At 47.0% G+C, this 18,433-nt stretch overlaps 2 protein-coding genes across 8 annotated transcripts in view; one reads left to right on the top strand and one right to left on the bottom strand.

The window, feature by feature from the left end:
* Positions 1-12,058, top strand: part of RTN4 (reticulon 4) — a 40,868-nt gene extending 28,810 nt beyond the window's left edge. For all 6 annotated transcript variants that reach the window (XM_056488039.1, XM_056488044.1, XM_056488038.1 and 3 more), the window contains 6 exons: positions 1,867-2,074; positions 3,831-3,969; positions 8,773-8,842; positions 9,486-9,532; positions 10,539-10,597; positions 10,976-12,058. In XM_056488039.1, coding sequence (XP_056344014.1) covers positions 1,867-2,074; positions 3,831-3,969; positions 8,773-8,842; positions 9,486-9,532; positions 10,539-10,597; positions 10,976-11,018 — 566 coding nt within the window. In that variant the 3' untranslated portion in view covers positions 11,019-12,058. The remainder of the gene's footprint in view (positions 1-1,866; positions 2,075-3,830; positions 3,970-8,772; positions 8,843-9,485; positions 9,533-10,538; positions 10,598-10,975) is intronic.
* The window catches only part of EML6 (EMAP like 6), an 86,792-nt gene continuing 79,805 nt past the window's right edge, over positions 11,447-18,433 (bottom strand). For both annotated transcript variants that reach the window (XM_056488036.1, XM_056488037.1), the window contains 5 exons: positions 17,247-17,409; positions 16,642-16,745; positions 15,991-16,144; positions 15,669-15,769; positions 11,447-14,562 (listed from right to left, as the gene is read on the bottom strand). In XM_056488036.1, coding sequence (XP_056344011.1) covers positions 14,538-14,562; positions 15,669-15,769; positions 15,991-16,144; positions 16,642-16,745; positions 17,247-17,409 — 547 coding nt within the window. In that variant the 3' untranslated portion in view covers positions 11,447-14,537. The remainder of the gene's footprint in view (positions 14,563-15,668; positions 15,770-15,990; positions 16,145-16,641; positions 16,746-17,246; positions 17,410-18,433) is intronic.

The following is an 18,433-nucleotide window of genomic DNA, read 5'->3' as shown; positions in this document are numbered from 1 at the left end:
AAAAAAAAAAAGAAGGTTTTTTCTTTAAAGATGCCTTACATGATTTAAGAGCACAAAATCTACCAACTGCTTTTGGCAAGACTGGTTGTGAAGATCTCATTCAGGTTGTTGAGGCTCCTTGCAGCTCAGTTGAGGTTTACAAGGATTCTTAGGTCAATCACACAATTTTTTTGATGTTTGATGCAGGGTGTGCAGAGACAATAATAGATTGTTTCATGTCTGGAAGCAAAGGAAGGACCCAAAGAAAAATAAAATTTTGGGACTGCAACCCGTACAAAAGCAGATCAACGATGATTTGATTTTTTTTGTTTGATTTTTACAAATATTGAGGAAGAGTTGTGTTGCTTGGAGCCCGGGCTGCAGCGGGAGGAGGAGTTTGGATTGGAGGTGCTGGGAGAGCAGGAGCGTGGCCTCGGGGCAGTGCTGCTCTATCTCTGCCCCCATATGTTTGTGCAGTCACATGGTGGCAGCTCCAGGCCCTGATCTGGCTGGCTCCCGGCTTTCTGGGATGGCTTTGGCACAGCACAGGCACCAGGCTGGAAGAAAGGAGTGGGATGGAGGGGTGAGGCTGTTCTTTGCACAGCACTTGTGGTCTGTGATAAATTGGAGGTGTTGGTGCAGCTGTAACCTGGCTCTGTCTGTGGGGCTGCAGGAAACTGCTGAAATGTGAATTAAATATTGGGGTTAGATACTTTGCATTAGGGTGGGTTTAAGTTTCTGGTTTTCATCTTTCCTGCTATGCAGTATAGTTTCCATGTTGGAATAACTGGAAAGAACTTCAGCTCATGAAAATCTGGGAAAACACCCCAGGGGCTTTGGCATGTTGTACCTACAGAAGGGTTGCACACACTTTGCCCTACAGAGGCTACCTAAGTATTGAATATTGGTGCATGTTTTCTTTCATCCTGCAAGAAATAATAGATAAATTCTATTTTTTAAAATGCTTTTACAGTCATCCAAAGAATCTGTTCCAAGCTGTGATACACTGTTTTACAGTTAATTTTGGTGATGTTTAGGATGAGGCAGGATTTCTAAACGTGCAGTGCAATAGTAATGTGTTTCTGTAATTCATCTTGAACTGTCTTTAGTAGGTTATTGCTGTTACCAAACAGATCTGCAGTGGGTGTGTGAAGCCACTACCTATGCCTTGTGCAGGGGTGTGCTTTACTCTGAACAGTGATGCTAAAAATGGTATAATATTGTGTTCTCTAATGAGGGTTACTTAAGGAAAACTAAACTTGGTTTGCAAATGAAGTCTTCTGCATTGGAGCACAGCAGATTTAGCCTGGACTGACATTTCAGGGAGAGTATTCCCTCTTGATGGCTCAGTCTGTCACCCATAATCAACATTAGAAACTCCCATGGGAATGCTTCCATCAAAAGAAAACAAAATGAACTGTTAATGAGCCTTTGAGCAGTGCCTTTGCCTCTACCAGGCTTGGAAAGATATAAAGGTTTAGAGATCTGTCGGTGTCTTGTTATCTGTCCTCACAGGGAATTGGAATCAACCTCTCCAGGGAGTGACCTGCACAAAATGCCCGACAATGAGAGGAAATGAAGCACAAACTGCTGTGGTTCTGGTGCAGAACACAGCACAGTAGCTGAAGAGATGAATTCTGACATTGCTTAAGGGCAGCATTGTTATAAAATTTGAACAATGCATCTGGGGTAATCCTAATAGCAGTAATCCCAATAATCTGAAGTCCAGAGCAGAACCAGTACTAAATTTCAGCTCTGATTTGACAGGGGTTCACAAGTTCTGCTCTTGGTGATTCTCAGCAGACAGAGTGAATAATGAAAAATAACTGCCTTGATATGAATGCCAAAGGAGCCTTGTTCTAATTTCCTACCTCTTTTCAATTGTAGTTGTTGACCTGCTTTACTGGCGAGACATTAAGAAGACCGGGGTGGTGTTTGGAGCCAGCTTGTTCCTGCTGCTCTCACTAACAGTGTTCAGCATCGTGAGTGTCACAGCCTACATCGCCCTGGCCCTGCTCTCTGTCACCATCAGCTTTAGGATATACAAGGGAGTCATCCAGGCCATCCAGAAGTCTGATGAGGGCCACCCCTTCAGGTGAGCTTTTTCTTTTAATTAAGCAAAATTGTGTTGTTTTGGAGAGCAGTAGTGCTGGTGCCAGAAGCAACGGGTGTCACATGCTGCAAGGTGTTGCATAATAATGTGAATACACTCTGCAATGAAAAATGTGTTCCCCACTTTCACATTTTCTCAGGAGTCATACAGTAAATACAGAAAATGGAACTGAGGGCTTGGTGCAAGGGATGGAAAAGCCAGAATAAATGTAGCAGGGTTTAAATCTTTTTGAAACTTTTAAGGTCTTAAAACTTGTGTTCTAATGTTCAGCAATGTAGCTGTGCTCCCTACTTGCAAGGTCAGTGTCAGGGTCCAGATACTTACTGCTGCAGAGCTGCCTCTTAAGAGAAATAAAACCTTATTAATCTGTGTTGGAGGACTTGTTAGGAGGCTGTGTTTGCTGTTCCCTGCCAGTCCTGTCCCCCTCTGCCCAGCCTTGCTTCTCCTGTTATTAGTGGGTGAAGTGGCTCAGTGTCCTCTTGCAGCCTTCAGAAAGTTCTGTTTGCCCCTCTGTCTACAGCCCTTTTACTAATTTTGTGGCATTCCCTTCTTCCCATCTCCTGAAAGGCAAAGCAAAATGTTTCTGCATGTTCCTCCCAGACCATGTGCAGTGCCTCCTTTTCTAGTGGAAGCCAGTCTGGGACAAAATTCTGGGGAAAAACACCCCCCCTGTTAGAGTTAATATTCCCAGCTGAAATCTTGTTTGCTTCTCATTATCCAAACAACAATTTCAAGTGTTTTCTTAGCAAGAACAAGCAGAACTTATTCTACTTGTGCTGTTTCTGCAGTTTTTTCCTAAAAATACTGATATTCCTAAGTAGCTTCTAGACATTCTCACCCAGCATACCTGGTTGCTTACTTTTTTCTATATAGCTTTGCTACAAGAAGAATATTTGAGAAGAATTGGATTTTTTATGCAGGTACTGAGTATTTATCCTGTGGATGAGCTGGGAAGGGTGAACAGATGAAAACCAAGGATGGATGGCAGAATACAGCCTTGAAATTGCAGTTACCATTTGAAGTATTTTCATTTGTCTTGGACTTGCCACAAGGTCACGTTAGCTTTGCCTTACATGACATACATGGGAGCATTGTGCAGTTTTCTGATTAAAAAATCCCCAAGCAAAACCACCCCAAAGCAGAATCCCCCTAAAGAAAAGTTTAACAACTGTAAAATGAGCTCTGTGTTACAGATGTGCATGCTGGAGGCAGAAGGAGCAACACAGCACATTAGATAAATAATTTATACTTTGTTTAAAGACTCCAAATTGCCATAGCCACTGCAGCTGCAGATAAGTGACAGTCAAGTGGAAAGGACATTTAACCAGATAGGTATCTTTATGTAAAAGAACTGCTCTCACTAGCTGTAAGAATTTTTTCTAGCAAATGACAAATGTAGCTCATTTTGCTGTGCCATAGCATGTTACAGCTTAATGGTAACTGACATTACCAGGGGAGAACTCCACCTCCTTCCAGGCGTAGAAATTGATATATTGCTTTTGTGGAATTTTTTTTTTTTTTTAATTCTTAGCCTGCCCACCTTTTTTGCCTGATGCAGGTGACTGAGTAAATAGCAGTGAGAGTGACTTGGGTTAGTTCTGCTCTGTCCTTCCAGGCTGCCGCACACGCAATGTTTGTTTCTCTGTAGCACACGCAGGAGGTTCTGTTGACACTGTATCTAACCCTTAGCTGAGGTTTGCAGCACTGTTACACTCAGCTGTCCTGGCTGCTCCTGCAGGGCTTACCTGGACTCGGATGTGGCCGTGTCCGAGGAGCTCATCCAGAAGTACAGCAACGTGGTGCTGGGCCACGTCAACGGCACCGTCCGCGAGCTGCGGCGCCTCTTCCTCGTCGATGACCTGGTGGATTCCCTCAAGGTGAGTGTGCCCCTGGCAGGACACTGCTGCTGGCCCAGGGTGGCAGGGCCTGCTGCTCCCTGCAGTGAGCAGTGGTGGGCAATAACCAGCTGTGGTTTGCTCTCGGGAGTGTTGGGCACAGGCTGGGTATCGAGTGCTGACTGCAGTGTAGGTAACTGGGAAGGATGACTTGATGCAGTAACACAAATGGAAAGCAGAAAGAAGCTGTGGCTGCCTTCAGCTCCCTCTTCCAGCTCCACCTGGTGCCTCTCACAGCAGGAATCCAAAAAAACAAGCCATGCTCCAGTGTGGGTATGGGGGGGTGTGTCACTGATGTGTGTGTCCCTCTGGCTCTGGGCTGGATTGTCCCAGCCTGGTTTGGAGTTGGTTTTCTGTTGGTGGTTAGTGCACAGCTCCCTGTCTCAGGAGTTCTTGTTCCACTTTCTGCTGCAATGGTGAGGACTGAGTGATGCCCTTGGGTTACTGGGAAGGTGGGCACTTGTTCCAGCCCCTGGATTTGAAAGTTGCTGCTTTTAGTGATGGGAATTACTGAAAGGAGGTTTGCAAATTACTCTGCCCAGAGTGAGCGGTGCTGTATAACAGCTTGAGTAGAATTTAATGGGATTTATTGAGAGTGGCAGAGTGCAACTGACTGTGAAGAATAGCAATAAATTAAACAAAATTTAACAGAAATAAAACCCCAGTAAAACACACCAAAAAAAACCACTCCAAAACAAAAGAAGTGGCTGAGAGCCCTTCAGCTTTGTTCTGGGAGAATTATATACTTTCCTTTCAAGTTCTAATCGCCTTTCTTTGTTTTTGAAACTGGTGTTTCCTTTACCCAGTGCAGTATGTGGTCCCCTTCCTTTTCAATTTGCTTAATCTTCTTGAAAAAACTTGCATTTATCCTGCAGTAAATCCCTTTACTTAGTGCTTTGTAAAGTCCTTTGAGTTGCTGTGGAGTTGGGGGAGGGGTTCCTTGTGAAATGTAGGGAAAACCAGGAAGGCTGTCAAAGTCTTTGTTGTATTTGTGCAATAGAAATCTGCAGGCAGATCTCAGAATCTTAGCCAGAGTTTGTAAATCCAGTTTCTCATTACACTCCCAAGTTAAGCAGAGTTTGTGGCAGAAAACTGTGCCTGGTGCCCTGCAAGGCTCCTGCAGTGAGGCAGTTCCCTCTGGAAGTGAGAGGAGGTGGAAGGGCTCTGCTGCTCCTGGGACAGATTGCTTTTCTCAGGAGGGAGAGGAGGTGGAGTATTGGCTGGGGGGTTGTGCAATAATCTCCCTGCTCCTAAAGGGCTTTGCAGGACAAGGCTTTTTAGGAGCATTCTTTCTCTGGTTGTTTTTTGAGACATGATCAATAATGCTGCTGCCAAAGTCCTGTTTGGATCTGATTATCAACTGCACAGAAAAACCCAGAATCACAAGGTCGCTTGTGTTTCTGATTAAGCCCTTTGTGATCCATGGCTTGCTCTGAGGTAGGAGACTTCTCTCACCATTTGTGTAGAGATCCCAGCCCCTTGCAGTAAAGGGAAGGAAGCAGTGAGCAGCCAGCTGCTGCTCCAGTGAACACTGGTCTGAAAACAAGGCCTTTTGGAGGAATTGTTAGAAGCAGAATTCATTCCAGCCAGAATGTCTTCAAGGCACTCTAATCACTTAAAATACTACAGTCTATAGGAAAGACGTGTTTATTCAGCTGAACTAATTGATTTCCCCTCTCCTTCTGACATTTAAAATGTTTTATGTAGGTTAATTAGTCTAATTTATGGTAGTTGGAAACAACCCTTTATCAGAAACCAGTGAATGTCAGGACAGTTCACAAGCACAAGTTACTGATTTTGAAGAGTTTGTGCTGGAGGAGAGCACTGGGATTCCAGGGTCTTATGTAATATAATGGCCCTGGTTTAAAAAATAAAAATATCTTGGCTTGTGTAGTTTAAACATCTTCACTATAGGAAACCACATGTTTATGTATAATTCAAGTTACAGAGCTCTAATGTAGAAAATGTCTGCAGGTCAGTTTATTGTGTGTAATAGTTCTGACTGTAAAATCTGTCTTGTTAAGATTTTTTTCTTCTTTATTAAACAATCCTTCAGTCAGGGAAGTCCTAAAATGGACTCTGAATATTTATGCAGCACAAGGAAAATTCCTCACAGCTCTTGAGGAGTAACTGCAGAGGAGCCCTTGCCAGAGCCCCAGGAGAGGCTGGTAAAGGCTGTGCTGGCACTGGGCACTGCTGCTCTTGCTCAGCTGAGGCTTTGGGCAGCAGAGCTCTGTGTTCTGAGTGTTCTGTGGCCAAGAAGGGGCAGGGGACACTTCTGGACTTGCCCATTTTGCCTGGCAAGACTGAGTTCAGTCCATCAGGCACACTGGCCCTTCACTGGTGCTTGGAAGGGTCATGCCAAGGTTGGCTCCTGAGCTTCTCCTCATCCCAAATGGGATGGGGCAGGATCAGCTCTGGGGGTGGATCCTGGGCTGCCTTCTGCTTGCTTTTTCTTGTCTTAGAGCTTTATTTAGAGGGGTTTCAGGGGAAGGTTTTTTGTGCTTGTAAAGGTCTCTTAGGTGTGTTTCAGCTTTGTTGTGTCTTTGAGGGTCTCTCGGTTTGTGTAGTTTATAAGAAAAAAGAAAATAGAGGACAGTAAATAAATGTGGGGTTGAGATGGGCTCCAGGATGGATAATCCTGAGAGAGCTGCTTCAAGTGCCAGAGGGATGCAGAGAGAGGAGCTGTGGGATCAGGGTCCCTGTCCCATCCAGTGCCATAAGTGAAGGGGATTAAAACCTGCATATGCAGCAGTTTATGGCCCTGCCCTGGTGCTGCACTGGACAGACTTTGGGTGGAGAAAAGCTCGTGTAGTCAAATGTGAACTCCTGGATTTTGCTCTTTCTTGAGCCATAAATTCCATGCTCACTAAATAGGATAGTTCAGATAATTGTTGGACTTTGGGATCGATTTGGGTCTTGTTACCCCTGTGCTTAGGTAAACTCCCATTTTCTGCCCTGGGCAGAGTCACCAGCATGTTACTGCTGCTGAGCTGGCTGGGTGGTGCCCAGCTTCAGGAATTTTGTCCATGGGGAGCAGGTCATGGATGGTGTTGGGATGCAAGAGAACCATTGTGAATCATCGCACACTCAGGGGCTCTTTGCCCAGTGGGAGCTGGTGCCTTTCCTCCCTCTCTGGGGATGTGCTGCAGTGCAGGCTGCTCCAGCATGGAAGTGTTTGCTCCAATAAAATATCTGGTGCAGAGAGGTCAGCTCCAGGCTCACCCTGTCTTTGCAGGGCAGAACTGGGCCAGGGTTTGAATCAATTGTGAGGAGTTCAGCAAAATCTGCTTTATCTTCCTTGAGAAACCTGCCAGAATCCTTCAGCTGCTGGGAACAGTGCAGCCTCTCTGAGGGTTAACTTTGTGCCCTCCCTGGTGCTGCTTTGTCACATCTCAAAAGTGCTGACAGATAAAGAATTGCATCACTTGCAGTCAATGCACCTGAATTTTGAGTAGGATCAGTTTTGAGTGAAGCTCTTGAAGTCAACTTGATTTTATTGCAGGGGTCATGGAATTAAACTTGCATTGATTGTCAATGCCCTTATCTTGTTGCTGGCTGTTGATTTTGTTTGGTTTGGATATTTTACCTCTCTTGATAAGCTAAAATTGGATGTTGGGATATGTAAGTTCAGAGTACCTTGGCTGCAGGCCAGTGCCAGGGTCCTGGCCCACACCCACAGTCCTGCAGCCATGCATTGTTTTCCTTGCCAGCACTTTGTACCCGTCCTTTCCTTGGGTGCAGCTCCTGCTGCTGGGAGTTTTTCCATCTTGGGTTGTTCCCAGGTCTGCCCTCCCTGGTGCCAGTGCCTTCCCCATGTGCTGAGCTGGCCAGGGCTGGGGGTCTCTGCTGTGTGCAGAGCAAGGAATAAACCCTGGGAAAGCTGCTGTTCCTGGCTGCTGCTCAGCTCCTCAGCAGCCCTGCAACTCTAGGAGAAAGCAGCTGATTTTCCTCGGGAGGAATCCTACCCCGAAATAGAGCTGGCAGCCCTGGGTCCCCTCCCCCTGCTATAGGTCAGAGGTGTGCCTGGGACACTCCACCTGGCACCAAACCTGGCAGACCTTTGTGTGGAGCTGGGAAGCACAGCCTATGTCCCACTGGGAGCTGGACAAATGCTGTCAGCAGGGAGGGGGAGTGGGGCTGGGACACGGAGGCAGCAGTGGTGGCAGTGTGGGGTTTTAGGGACGTCCTTGCCTCTGGGCTTGGCTCTGACCTGGGGCCAGCTTCCATGTTAGAGCACTTCTCACTCCTCTTCTTCCTAGATTTTTTAATACCCAAAGTGCCTTTGGGTTTTTTGAGGGAGAAAAGGTAAATCAAGCCCCCCTACCCTGCTGCTTTCCAGCCAGGCTTTCCCTGACGTGCCAGAGCCTCTGCCTGGTCTGGTCAGAGCATGGCTGGGCAGGTGGGTGGACACTGGTGTGACCTCCTTTCTCACTGTGTTGTGCACCAGCCCTTTGGCCTCTCTTAGGCTGGTGAGTCCCCTCTGGAGGGTGGGAGGCAGGAACTGTTTGCCATCATTCCTGCCCAGGAATTGGCAGCGCCCTGCGAAGGCACAGGGCAGTGTTTGGGCGCTGCTGACTCGGGCTGAATTCAGCCCCGTGACCTGGTCACAGGAGGTGTCCTGTTACTGCATCCTTCAGCCATCTCATCCCCCAGCTCTGGTTACAGGAGGGGTACAAGGGTGAGGTGCACTTTGGGGCTGGGTGCTTTGTGTTTGTGTTTACAGCAAACTGGGGGGTGTCCTGGGCACAGGCTGGCTGCTGACCCGCTCTCTTTCCCTTGCAGTTCGCAGTGTTGATGTGGGTTTTCACTTATGTTGGTGCCTTGTTCAATGGTCTGACATTACTGATCCTGGGTAAGTGTTTGACTTGTGTTACACACCTGGCACACCAGATAACCTTGGCAGAGCAGTGGGGTCTGGCCAGCACTGGCAGGCTGATCCTGTAGCCTTAAGATGTTGCACTTTTAGGTTATTTTTTTTGGTAACACAACAGAACAGGTCATTTGGAGTTGTGTTGCATTCCTAGAGATATTTCCAGCCATTACACAGTTTATGGGCAGGTTTGTTGTGCTTGTCCCTGTCAGGGTTAACCTGCCCCAAGTGTCATTGCTGTGCTGGGACTTTGGAGGAGGGGCAGGATCTGCTGTGGCTGTGTCTCACTGCAGGATTTAATTTCTTATATCCCAGAGCAGGCTGGCTTCAGGTGTCACAACCACCTGATGCCTGAGCAGCCCTTGGGAAGAATTTGCATAACCCACAATGAAAAAGTGACCTGTGACCAAACTTACTGTACTGTTGGTGAGACCTGGAGAACAGCCCAGGCTCTCCTTAACAGGAATTATTGAATTTATTGGCCAACAATTGGTACATGGGGCTTAGTCATTCATTTTTCTTGTACCTTTTTGCAAGACATATCAAGGTGTGGAAACCATTCCTTGTTCTGCCTGAACACCATCCCTGCTGTCAATATTTATATATTTGATGTGCTTTTTTCCAGCTTTGATTTCGCTCTTCAGTGTTCCTGTTATTTATGAGAGACATCAGGTGAGTGTTTAATAGAATTCATTAAATGTTTCTTAAAAACCAGAAACAAATAATTCATTTCAGTCTTCTGAAATATTTTAAGCCTTTAAAAATAGGCCTTTACCCAGAGCCAGTGCAGGCTAGTTCAGTTTGAAGTTCAGAATCTGTGCATGCTTTCACTTTTCCTTCTTGGTAGAAGAAGAGGTTTCCTCAGCAAACAGTTCTGGAAAAGGCCTGATGAATTTGGAGGCCTTTTTTGCTGGTCCAGCTTTGGTCAGGGCTGGAGCAGCACTGGGCATGGTGTGTTAATCCTGCTGTACCTTTTGGAGTTGATATTCAGGATTGGTTTCCCAAAGCTCTGTGGAATTTGTAGCCCTGGCAAAAACAGGAGGTGGGAGCTGCTTGGCCCAGTCCAGTGCTGCTCTTGGGGAGAGGCTCCCATGTAAAAGGAGGAGGGAGGAAGGAGCCAAAGTAAAATGCCTGTGATTAAATTATGGCCAGGGCTGTCTTGGGCAGGTCACTGCACAGGAGGGGGGAGCCAGCTCCGGCTCAGCCCTTCGTCTCCCCTTTCAACAACAAGGCTGGGCTGGGACTGGGGGAGGCAGGAGCAGATGGCAGAGCCTGGTGGGGTCCTGGCCTGGCTCCTCCTCCCAGGGCCAGGGAGCCCTGAGCCCCAAGGCAGGAGCAGGGACAGTGTGTGGGGCTTAGCCCGAGCTGCTCAATCCTCTGGCCGGGCTGCAGCCTAAGCTGGTTACCCTGCCCAGCCCAGCTAAGCAGCTTTGCTGCTCTCTGGGGCCCAGAGGGGCCCAGCCCTGCACCCACAACTGGGTTTGATGGACCAGGGAGAAGCCAGGGATTGATTCCTTTGGGGCTTTGCCCACCGTGCCCTCTGGTGGGTGCATTGCTGGAGCCCTGGCATCACACTGGGAAACAGCCCTGGCTGAGCTCCCACTTCCCCAGAGCTCTGTGGGACTCAGCCAGGCTGCAAGGGGGAGCTGGGCTGTAACTTCTGTCTGCTTCATTCCAGGCCCAAATCGACCACTACCTGGGACTTGTGAACAAGAATGTCAAAGATGCCATGGCAAAGTGAGTTGGTTTTGTTTATTTCTATTCCTTGGTACTGATGACAGTTTCCTGGCATGTGACACTCCTGTCTAGGACTAATGTGTTCTTCCATGTGCCAGGCCAAGGAGGGAGAAGGTCTCTAACTCTGGACAGGTTAGGAAATGAGCTCCTTTATTGCTGATGCTGTATTGAAATCAGCCTCTATTATTTGTAATAGAAATCTGAGTATTTCAACCCATTAGTGGTACCTGAGCCCCTCAGCAGGTGCAATTGAGGGGGGGAATGAGGAGTTCCACAGTTCCATTGGGCTCTGAGTATAAAGCTGTGTTGTGAGGGTTCTTTTCATGTTGCTGTTCTAAGACTAACCTTTTCTTTACTGTTTCATTCTTCCTCTTGCAGGATCCAAGCAAAGATCCCTGGGTTGAAGCGCAAAACCGAATAAGAAAAGCCTGAAGCAACTTATCAATAGGAAGTTCATCTTTTAAGGGGGAAAAATACTCATTGGATTTCCACGGGGAGGGTCAGGGAATAGCAAACCCCTTGACATTGCAGTGCAATTTCACAGATCTTTATTTTTTAGCAACGCAGTGTTTGAGGAAAAATAACTGTTTTGACTGCCATGTGTTTCATCATCTTAAGTATTGTAAGCTGCTATGTATGGATCTAAAACTAATCATCTTTCCTTATCCTGTGTGCAGCACTGGCTAATACAAACGACTGAGACAGCTGTACATTTGCTTCATCAGAGGTAGTTCCTGCTGCGTGCCGGAGGTGTAGAGCAGGTGGGGCAGAGGACAACACTTCCCAGTTTGTGCACTGTGTATGGTCTGTGTAGATTGATGCAGATTTTCTAAAATGAGATGTTTTAGAAGAATATACCAGTTTAGCAAGTTTTGAAAAATCTTGCCTTTTTGGTATGAGTATAGCTGTATTGTGATTTTATTGTTTTATCAATTGCCAATATATATATATATGTGTTTCACAAAGCTTAGATCTTTCAGCTGCTCCACAGTGCTTTGTACTTCAGAGAACTGACTGAGGCCTGGACGAGCTCCAGAGCACACAAGCTTGAGAAACTAAAAAGTCTCTGTAAACACTGGCATCTGTTGGAAACAACAAAAGAGAAATGAACAAAGAACCTTCACATAGAGTAAAAGAGAATTACAGCATACACTTTGTTGCACAAACGTACAGTAGTTGATCTTGAGCAAATAATTCTCCAGCTCTCAGACTCTGATAATCTGTGGACCGAGTATCTAATGCTGCAAATGGTGTTTGGAAACTTAAAGCCCTGTCCTGTTATGCAAGAAATGATAAGTGAAAAAATTTATACACTTGCAGTTTGAGCTGTACTGAACTAAGTCTGTGGAATGCATTGTGAAATGTAAAAAAAAAACCCAACAAAAAAGCAAAAAAAAAAAGAACAACCCCAAACCAACCCCAAAACCCCAAGTATCAATAAAGCTTATAGACATAAAATAATACCGGTATTTGGCTTTCTTGAGGCAAGTTTAATGTATTTGTGTTTATTTGAAGTTGGTTGTGATAAATATCCATGTTCCTTGGTGGTGGCAGTAGTGTCCCAGCAGAGCGTGGCACAGGGTGGGTTTGTCACGGTCCCTTTTCTCTCTCTGCAGTGGGAAGGAGTTGCTCAGGGCCAGCTCCAGTGTCCCAGGGAGCTCCAGAGGGTGTTGGGTTCTTGGAGTTTTGAGACAGGAATGTCAATGCCATTTTCAGGTTTGAAGGAAGTAAGTCCCAGTAATTGTTCCAGGTCACGGTGTTGATTCTGATTTATGAGCTGGACATGGAAAACTTGTGTACAAATTTATTTGAGATGTAGATTTTTAAATGAATGGCATCTTGACCATATTGAAAAATAGAAATTCATGCATTAATATTTCAGTTTACAGTAAAATACAGCATTACTTCTGAGCATTTTATACAGGAAGCCAGACCATAGAAACATCCAAACCGTAAGTGTGTGGGTTTCCTGACAGACACTATTGCTTGGAGATATTTCTCACATCACTTGATTAATTCACTCTGCCACGCAACTGGTTTGATTTGGGATACAATCAACGTGGAAGGAAGGCAAACATGAGTGGTACAACACAGGCAGAGGTGCTCACTGCTGGCAGCACCTGACAGAACAGGATTTGATCCCGAAGGTTTCTTTAAAAAAAAGACTGCATAGGGACTCGTACTGTGTATCTGACAAACTGCTCTGCTGTATAGTCATATAAGGCATTAATAAATTCAATTGTAAAAAAAAAAAGGTGATTCTTTGAGGTTGCTGAAGCACTTTGTGTGTTAAACAGACAGGAATCCACTCCTTTAATGGGATGTTTTTGCTACTTTTCTATGCAGTGGGCAGCAGAAGTGGACTGGCAGGAAGGTTCCAGAGTTCAAAATCCTATTGTCCTGAACTGGGACTAAAGCACTATTGCTTTTCAGAGACTAAATGTAAGTCTAAATGTTTCATTTTAGCCTTTATTTCATTTAATTTAGAAAGATAATTTCAAAATATGGATTTTGTTAGATGCCCAGAATTTTTAATATCTTAAATACGTATTTTGACATTGCCCATATTTTTGCTAGTCCTTTTTAAACTTTCTCCAATTCCACTGTCCCTTGAGTTTTTGGTTTTGACAAAATGTTTTAACAGATAGTGAAGAGCTAGAGTTGCATTTTGGGAATATCTGTCCATGGTTCCAGTTACCCATGGAGGCAGCTCTCTTCTGATCTCAGCTGGCCCCCAGGCCAGAACAAGGGGCTTTGTGGGGTGAGAGAGGAGCCCAGAGTAAGCCAGGATGAGCTTTTCCCAAAAAAAAACCACCTGCATTTCCTGGTACTAGGGGCTTTATGGTCTACTGGGAAGCAGCAGGGACTGGCTGGAGGGCACACAGAGCCCTGCTACGGAGACATTGCAGGGATTCCCCTCCAGAACAGGAACAGGATTGATGGAGGATTTCCCACCAGGCCGAGATTCTGGCTGGCCACTGCCTGTAGGAGTGTAAAGCACATTTTCCCAGAAATGGGGAGCAAGCAGGAACACTTGGGGAATGACTCCCTCCATCCTGGTGTTAAAATCTCTTGAACCAAGTCTGTCCAAAGCCTCTCCTCTCACTCACTGTTGGAGTTGGCTTGCACTGCTGGCTGCAGGAGCAGCTGCCCAGGAGCTGGAATGCCATCCCTTTGGCCTTCTGCCAGCACACAGCCAGTGGGGAACTCACTTGTGAAGGTATTGAAAACCCAAAGGAGAAAACAGGGATCATGTAAGTACCCAGCTGGAAAAGGTGAGAATGGTTTAGCCCTCCTCTGGGTGAGAGTCATAGCACCGTGTGTGGAAAGCAGGTGGGGGGAGGCAAGGCTGCAGCCCAAACTACTAGAAAATTATTCCAAGGCACTTCATGGATAGAAAATTCTGCCAAATATATATATTTAAAAAGAAAATGGACTTAAAAAAAAAAGGATACTTTGCTCCTTCAATTAATGAAAGCTGAAGGGTGGCCTCCCTCCTCCCCAGTCTGCTTGTTAAATGCTCCCACTCAGCTTTACTGAGTGCACCCAATTGGAGTTCTAAGCAGGTGTGGTTAAAACCCACCCACTTTTTGGGCTTTGTTCAATCCACAAATTTGGAAATTAAAGGGGCCCAGCATTTTGTCAGCGTTTTCTCCCTTTTCAGACATGGTTTGAACAACACAGTATTAGGCAAAAGCAGCTTTGTGAGTGAACTGTTCATTCCTTTGGGATCCCGGGTTACCCTTCAAACCTCAGCTTCCTTTGCAAGGACGTCGGGCTTTCCAACGCCAGCTCCCATTCCCTCCTGGTAAGTTGGGATGAGTGATCTGGAAATGTCAGCCTGCAGCAGGGCTGGGATTCCTGCAGCTGGGGGGGCATTCCCAGCTGTCCTGGCCAGCACAGCCCTCACTGGGGCAGGACAGCAGCAGCCAGAGGCTCCTCAGAGGCAGCGCCACACGAACACACTGTGGAGACAGGAGGGACAGCAGGGATTGGCCTTCGGCACAGCCCGGTGAGACAGGAGGGGAACAGACACTGGGTGTGGAGCACAGACTGTGTGTGTGGGATAGAATACACTGCTCACTGCTCTCTGTGTGCATGCAGTGTGTGTGCACTGTGTATGTCTGCAATGTGTGCACTCTGTGTCCTGTGTGTGTGTGCATTGGGTGCACAGTTTGTTGGGTGCACTGTGTGTGCTCTGGGTAGTGCGTGCACTGTGTGTATGCAGTGTGTGTGCCTGAGTGAATCTTGGTGGATCTCTGTGTGCCCCTGTGTGAATCTGCTGTGTGTCTGCAAACTCTTTGTGTGTGCAGGGCATGTGTGTGGGATGTCCCTGTGTGGGTCATGTTAGTGTGGCTATGTGTGTGTGCACACCTGTGCAGCTGTGTCCCTTTCCCTGTGTGTGTGTCCCTCTCCCTGTGTGTGTCTGGCTCTCTGTGTCCCTCTCCCTGTGTGTGTGTGTGTCTGTGTGTCCCTCTCCCTGTGTGTGTCTGGCTCTCTGTGTCCCTCTCCCTGTGTGTGTGTCTGTGTGTGTCCCTCTCCCTGTGTGTGTGTCTGGCTCTCTGTGTCCCTGTGTCCCTGTCCCTGTGTGTGTGTGTCCCTCTCCCTGTGTGTCTGGCTCTCTGTGTCCCTCTCCCTGTGTGTGTGTGTCCCTCTCCCTGTGTGTGTCTGGCTCTCTGTGTCCCTGTGTCCCTTTCCCTGTGTGTGTGTGTGTCTGTGTGTCCCTCTCCCTGTGTGTGTGTGTCTGTGTGTCCCTCTCCCTGTGTGTGTGTGTCTGTGTGTCCCTCTCCCTGTGTGTCTGTGTGTCCCTCTCCCTGTGTGTGTCTGGCTCTCTGTGTCTGTGTGTCCCTCTCCCTGTGTGTGTGTGTCTGTGTGTCCCTCTCCCTGTGTGTGTGTGTCTGTGTGTCCCTCTCCCTGTGTGTCTGGCTCTGTGTGTCCCTGTGTCCCTCTCCCTGTGTGTGTGTGTCCCTCTCCCTGTGTGTCTGGCTCTCTGTCTCTGTGTGTCCCTCTCCCTGTGTGTCTGGCTCTGTGTGTCCCTGTGTCCCTTTCCCACCCATCCCAGCCCCGTTACCTGCAGTCGTCCCCTCCGGTGCTCACCACGAACTTGTCGTCGTGCGAGAAGCGGATGTTGGTGACGTGCGCCGAGTGCCCAAAGTACCGTTTGTGTTTGGCCTGTGGGACAGGAGAGCAGCTCAGGGAGGGCAGCAGGCAGAGCTCTGTGCCCACAGCCACCTGACCCCAGGCCTTTTCACCCCCTGGGGCACAGCCTGGGCACTGTGGGGGCGGTAGGAGCTGCCCATGGATGGGCCAGGCTGGTTGGGTGCTGTAACACCGAGTGCTGAGGGTTTGGGAAAAGCAAAAGCTGCTCCAGAGAAAACAGAGCAGGCACTTACAAATTTCTCTGTGCATGGGAAATCAAACAGCTTGACCAGCCCAAAGTCGTCCCCTGTGACTATGTTCAGGCCAGCGTGGGTCACACAGGCACAGTTGACATCTGCTTTATCTGCATTTCGTGGCCAGATGCCAATGACTTCGTCTCCTAGAATGCTGTTCCAAAATCAAGGTAAGTAAAATGCATTAGACTGTAAGACACAATCTGCTGCTGCTCTTCCACAGGGTGTAGAGCCAACAGAGGTCAGTAACAAAAACTGCTGCATTTAAAACAGAATTGTCCCCCCTAAATGATTGCCCTTAGCTCATCATGGAGACCATCACAATAATACATCGGTTTTCTGTGATTGTTGAGCAATCTCTATCCATCAATCCTTAGGTTTATTTCCTGTTAAACCATACACCCAGTGCATGTTTTCAGGCCTTGTGTGCAGCTGCTGTGGGACAAGGCTGCTGGAGTGGCCTGGGAGAGTGGCAAGGAGCCACCCCTGGTGGAACTAAAGCAGTAATTAGTACAGGCAGCCAGAGCTGTGTGTAAAGCCCCAGGGGTGTCTCGTGCAGCTCTGAGGAAGCAGAGCCTGGGGCCAGCTCAGCACTCACACACCAAACCTGAGCTGGTGCAGTGCTGGCCCCACGCTGTCCCTGGCTGTTACCTGGTCCACGTGGCCCAGGTGATTTTCTCTATCACTGCAGGGTCTGTGATTTGCTTTCCCAGGGGCACCTCGTGAACTTGACGCTTGTAGGCACCTGTGGATACCTGGAAGTGGGAAAGGAAAAAATGGGGAACTGCTAGAAATAAATCATTTTCTTTAAGATGTCCAGCAGCCTCACCAGGTTTTATCAGAAATTAAACATCTAGGATAACATTTCTCTGTTTTTCCTCATTATGTGGAATTAATCACATGCCATATAAAGGAGTTAACAGTATTACAGGATGATGGTGGAAGGAGATATTGACACGCAGAGCTGACAGATTTTCTCTCACCTCTATACTTTATCTCAACCTACTTTACGAAATCAGAAACATTTCTGAAGGAAACTCCTTCAAATTAACAATTTCATTAAAACAGATGAGCCCAGCTCTCACAAACATCCCAGCCTAAGGGAGGAAGATAACTGCTTATAACCCAAAATTCCATTTTTCAGGGTTGTGTCTGTTCCATGGATCTGGGATAATGCTGTGCCTTAGCCCAGGTGGCGCCTCCATCCTGGGATGGTGGGACAGTGACCCTGAGCAGTGGGGCCGTCCCAGACGTACCTGGATGTACCTGCTGTCGGCAGAGAAATCCATCTGGATGACAAAGCTGGCAATGTCCTTGCAGTACCCGATCCGGTTCAGGGCTGTGCCCTGGCTGAGATCATAAAAATCCACAGTGTGTTCCTGTGAGCCCACAGCCAGAAACCTGTTATCAGGGCTGATCCTGGGAAAGGAAACAAAGGGAATGGCGGGGGGTGGACAGGGTGTGATGGAAGAGTGGGAAGGGATCAGGGAATGTGGGGTGGTGAGGAATCAGCTGAGGTTCCCCTGTGAGATAGTGGTGGTTGTGGTGTCTGGGCATTCCATTCCATTCCATTCCATTCCATTCCATTCCATTCCATTCCATTCCATTCCATTCCATTCCATTCCATTCCATTCCATTCCATTCCATTCCATTCCATTCCATTCCATTCCATTCCATTCCATTCCATTCCATTCCATTCCATTCCATTCCATTCCATTCCATTCCATTCCATTCCATTCCATTCCATTCCATTCCATTCCATTCCATTCCATTCCATTCCATTCCATTCCATTCCATTCCATTCCATTCCATTCCATTCCATTCCATTCCATTCCATTCCATTCCATTCCATTCCATTCCATTCCATTCCATTCCATTCCATTCCATTCCATTCCATTCCATTCCATTCCATTCCATTCCATTCCATTCCATTCCATTCCATTCCATTCCATTCCATTCCATTCCATTCCATTCCATTCCATTCCATTCCATTCCATTCCATTCCATTCCATTCCATTCCATTCCATTCCATTCCATTCCATTCCATTCCATTCCATTCCATTCCATTCCATTCCATTCCATTCCATTCCATTCCATTCCATTCCATTCCATTCCATTCCATTCCATTCCATTCCATTCCATTCCATTCCATTCCATTCCATTCCATTCCATTCCATTCCATTCCATTCCATTCCATTCCATTCCATTCCATTCCATTCCATTCCATTCCATTCCATTCCATTCCATTCCATTCCATTCCATTCCATTCCATTCCATTCCATTCCATTCCATTCCATTCCATTCCATTCCATTCCATTCCATTCCATTCCATTCCATTCCATTCCATTCCATTCCATTCCATTCCATTCCATTCCATTCCATTCCATTCCATTCCATTCCATTCCATTCCATTCCATTCCATTCCATTCCATTCCATTCCATT

Source organism: Oenanthe melanoleuca, chromosome 3 (assembly GCF_029582105.1).
Source record: "Oenanthe melanoleuca isolate GR-GAL-2019-014 chromosome 3, OMel1.0, whole genome shotgun sequence".
NCBI lineage: Eukaryota > Metazoa > Chordata > Aves > Passeriformes > Muscicapidae > Oenanthe > Oenanthe melanoleuca.
The sequence above is the reverse complement of the archived record's forward strand: the minus strand, read 5'-3'. Positions and strand labels throughout refer to the sequence as shown.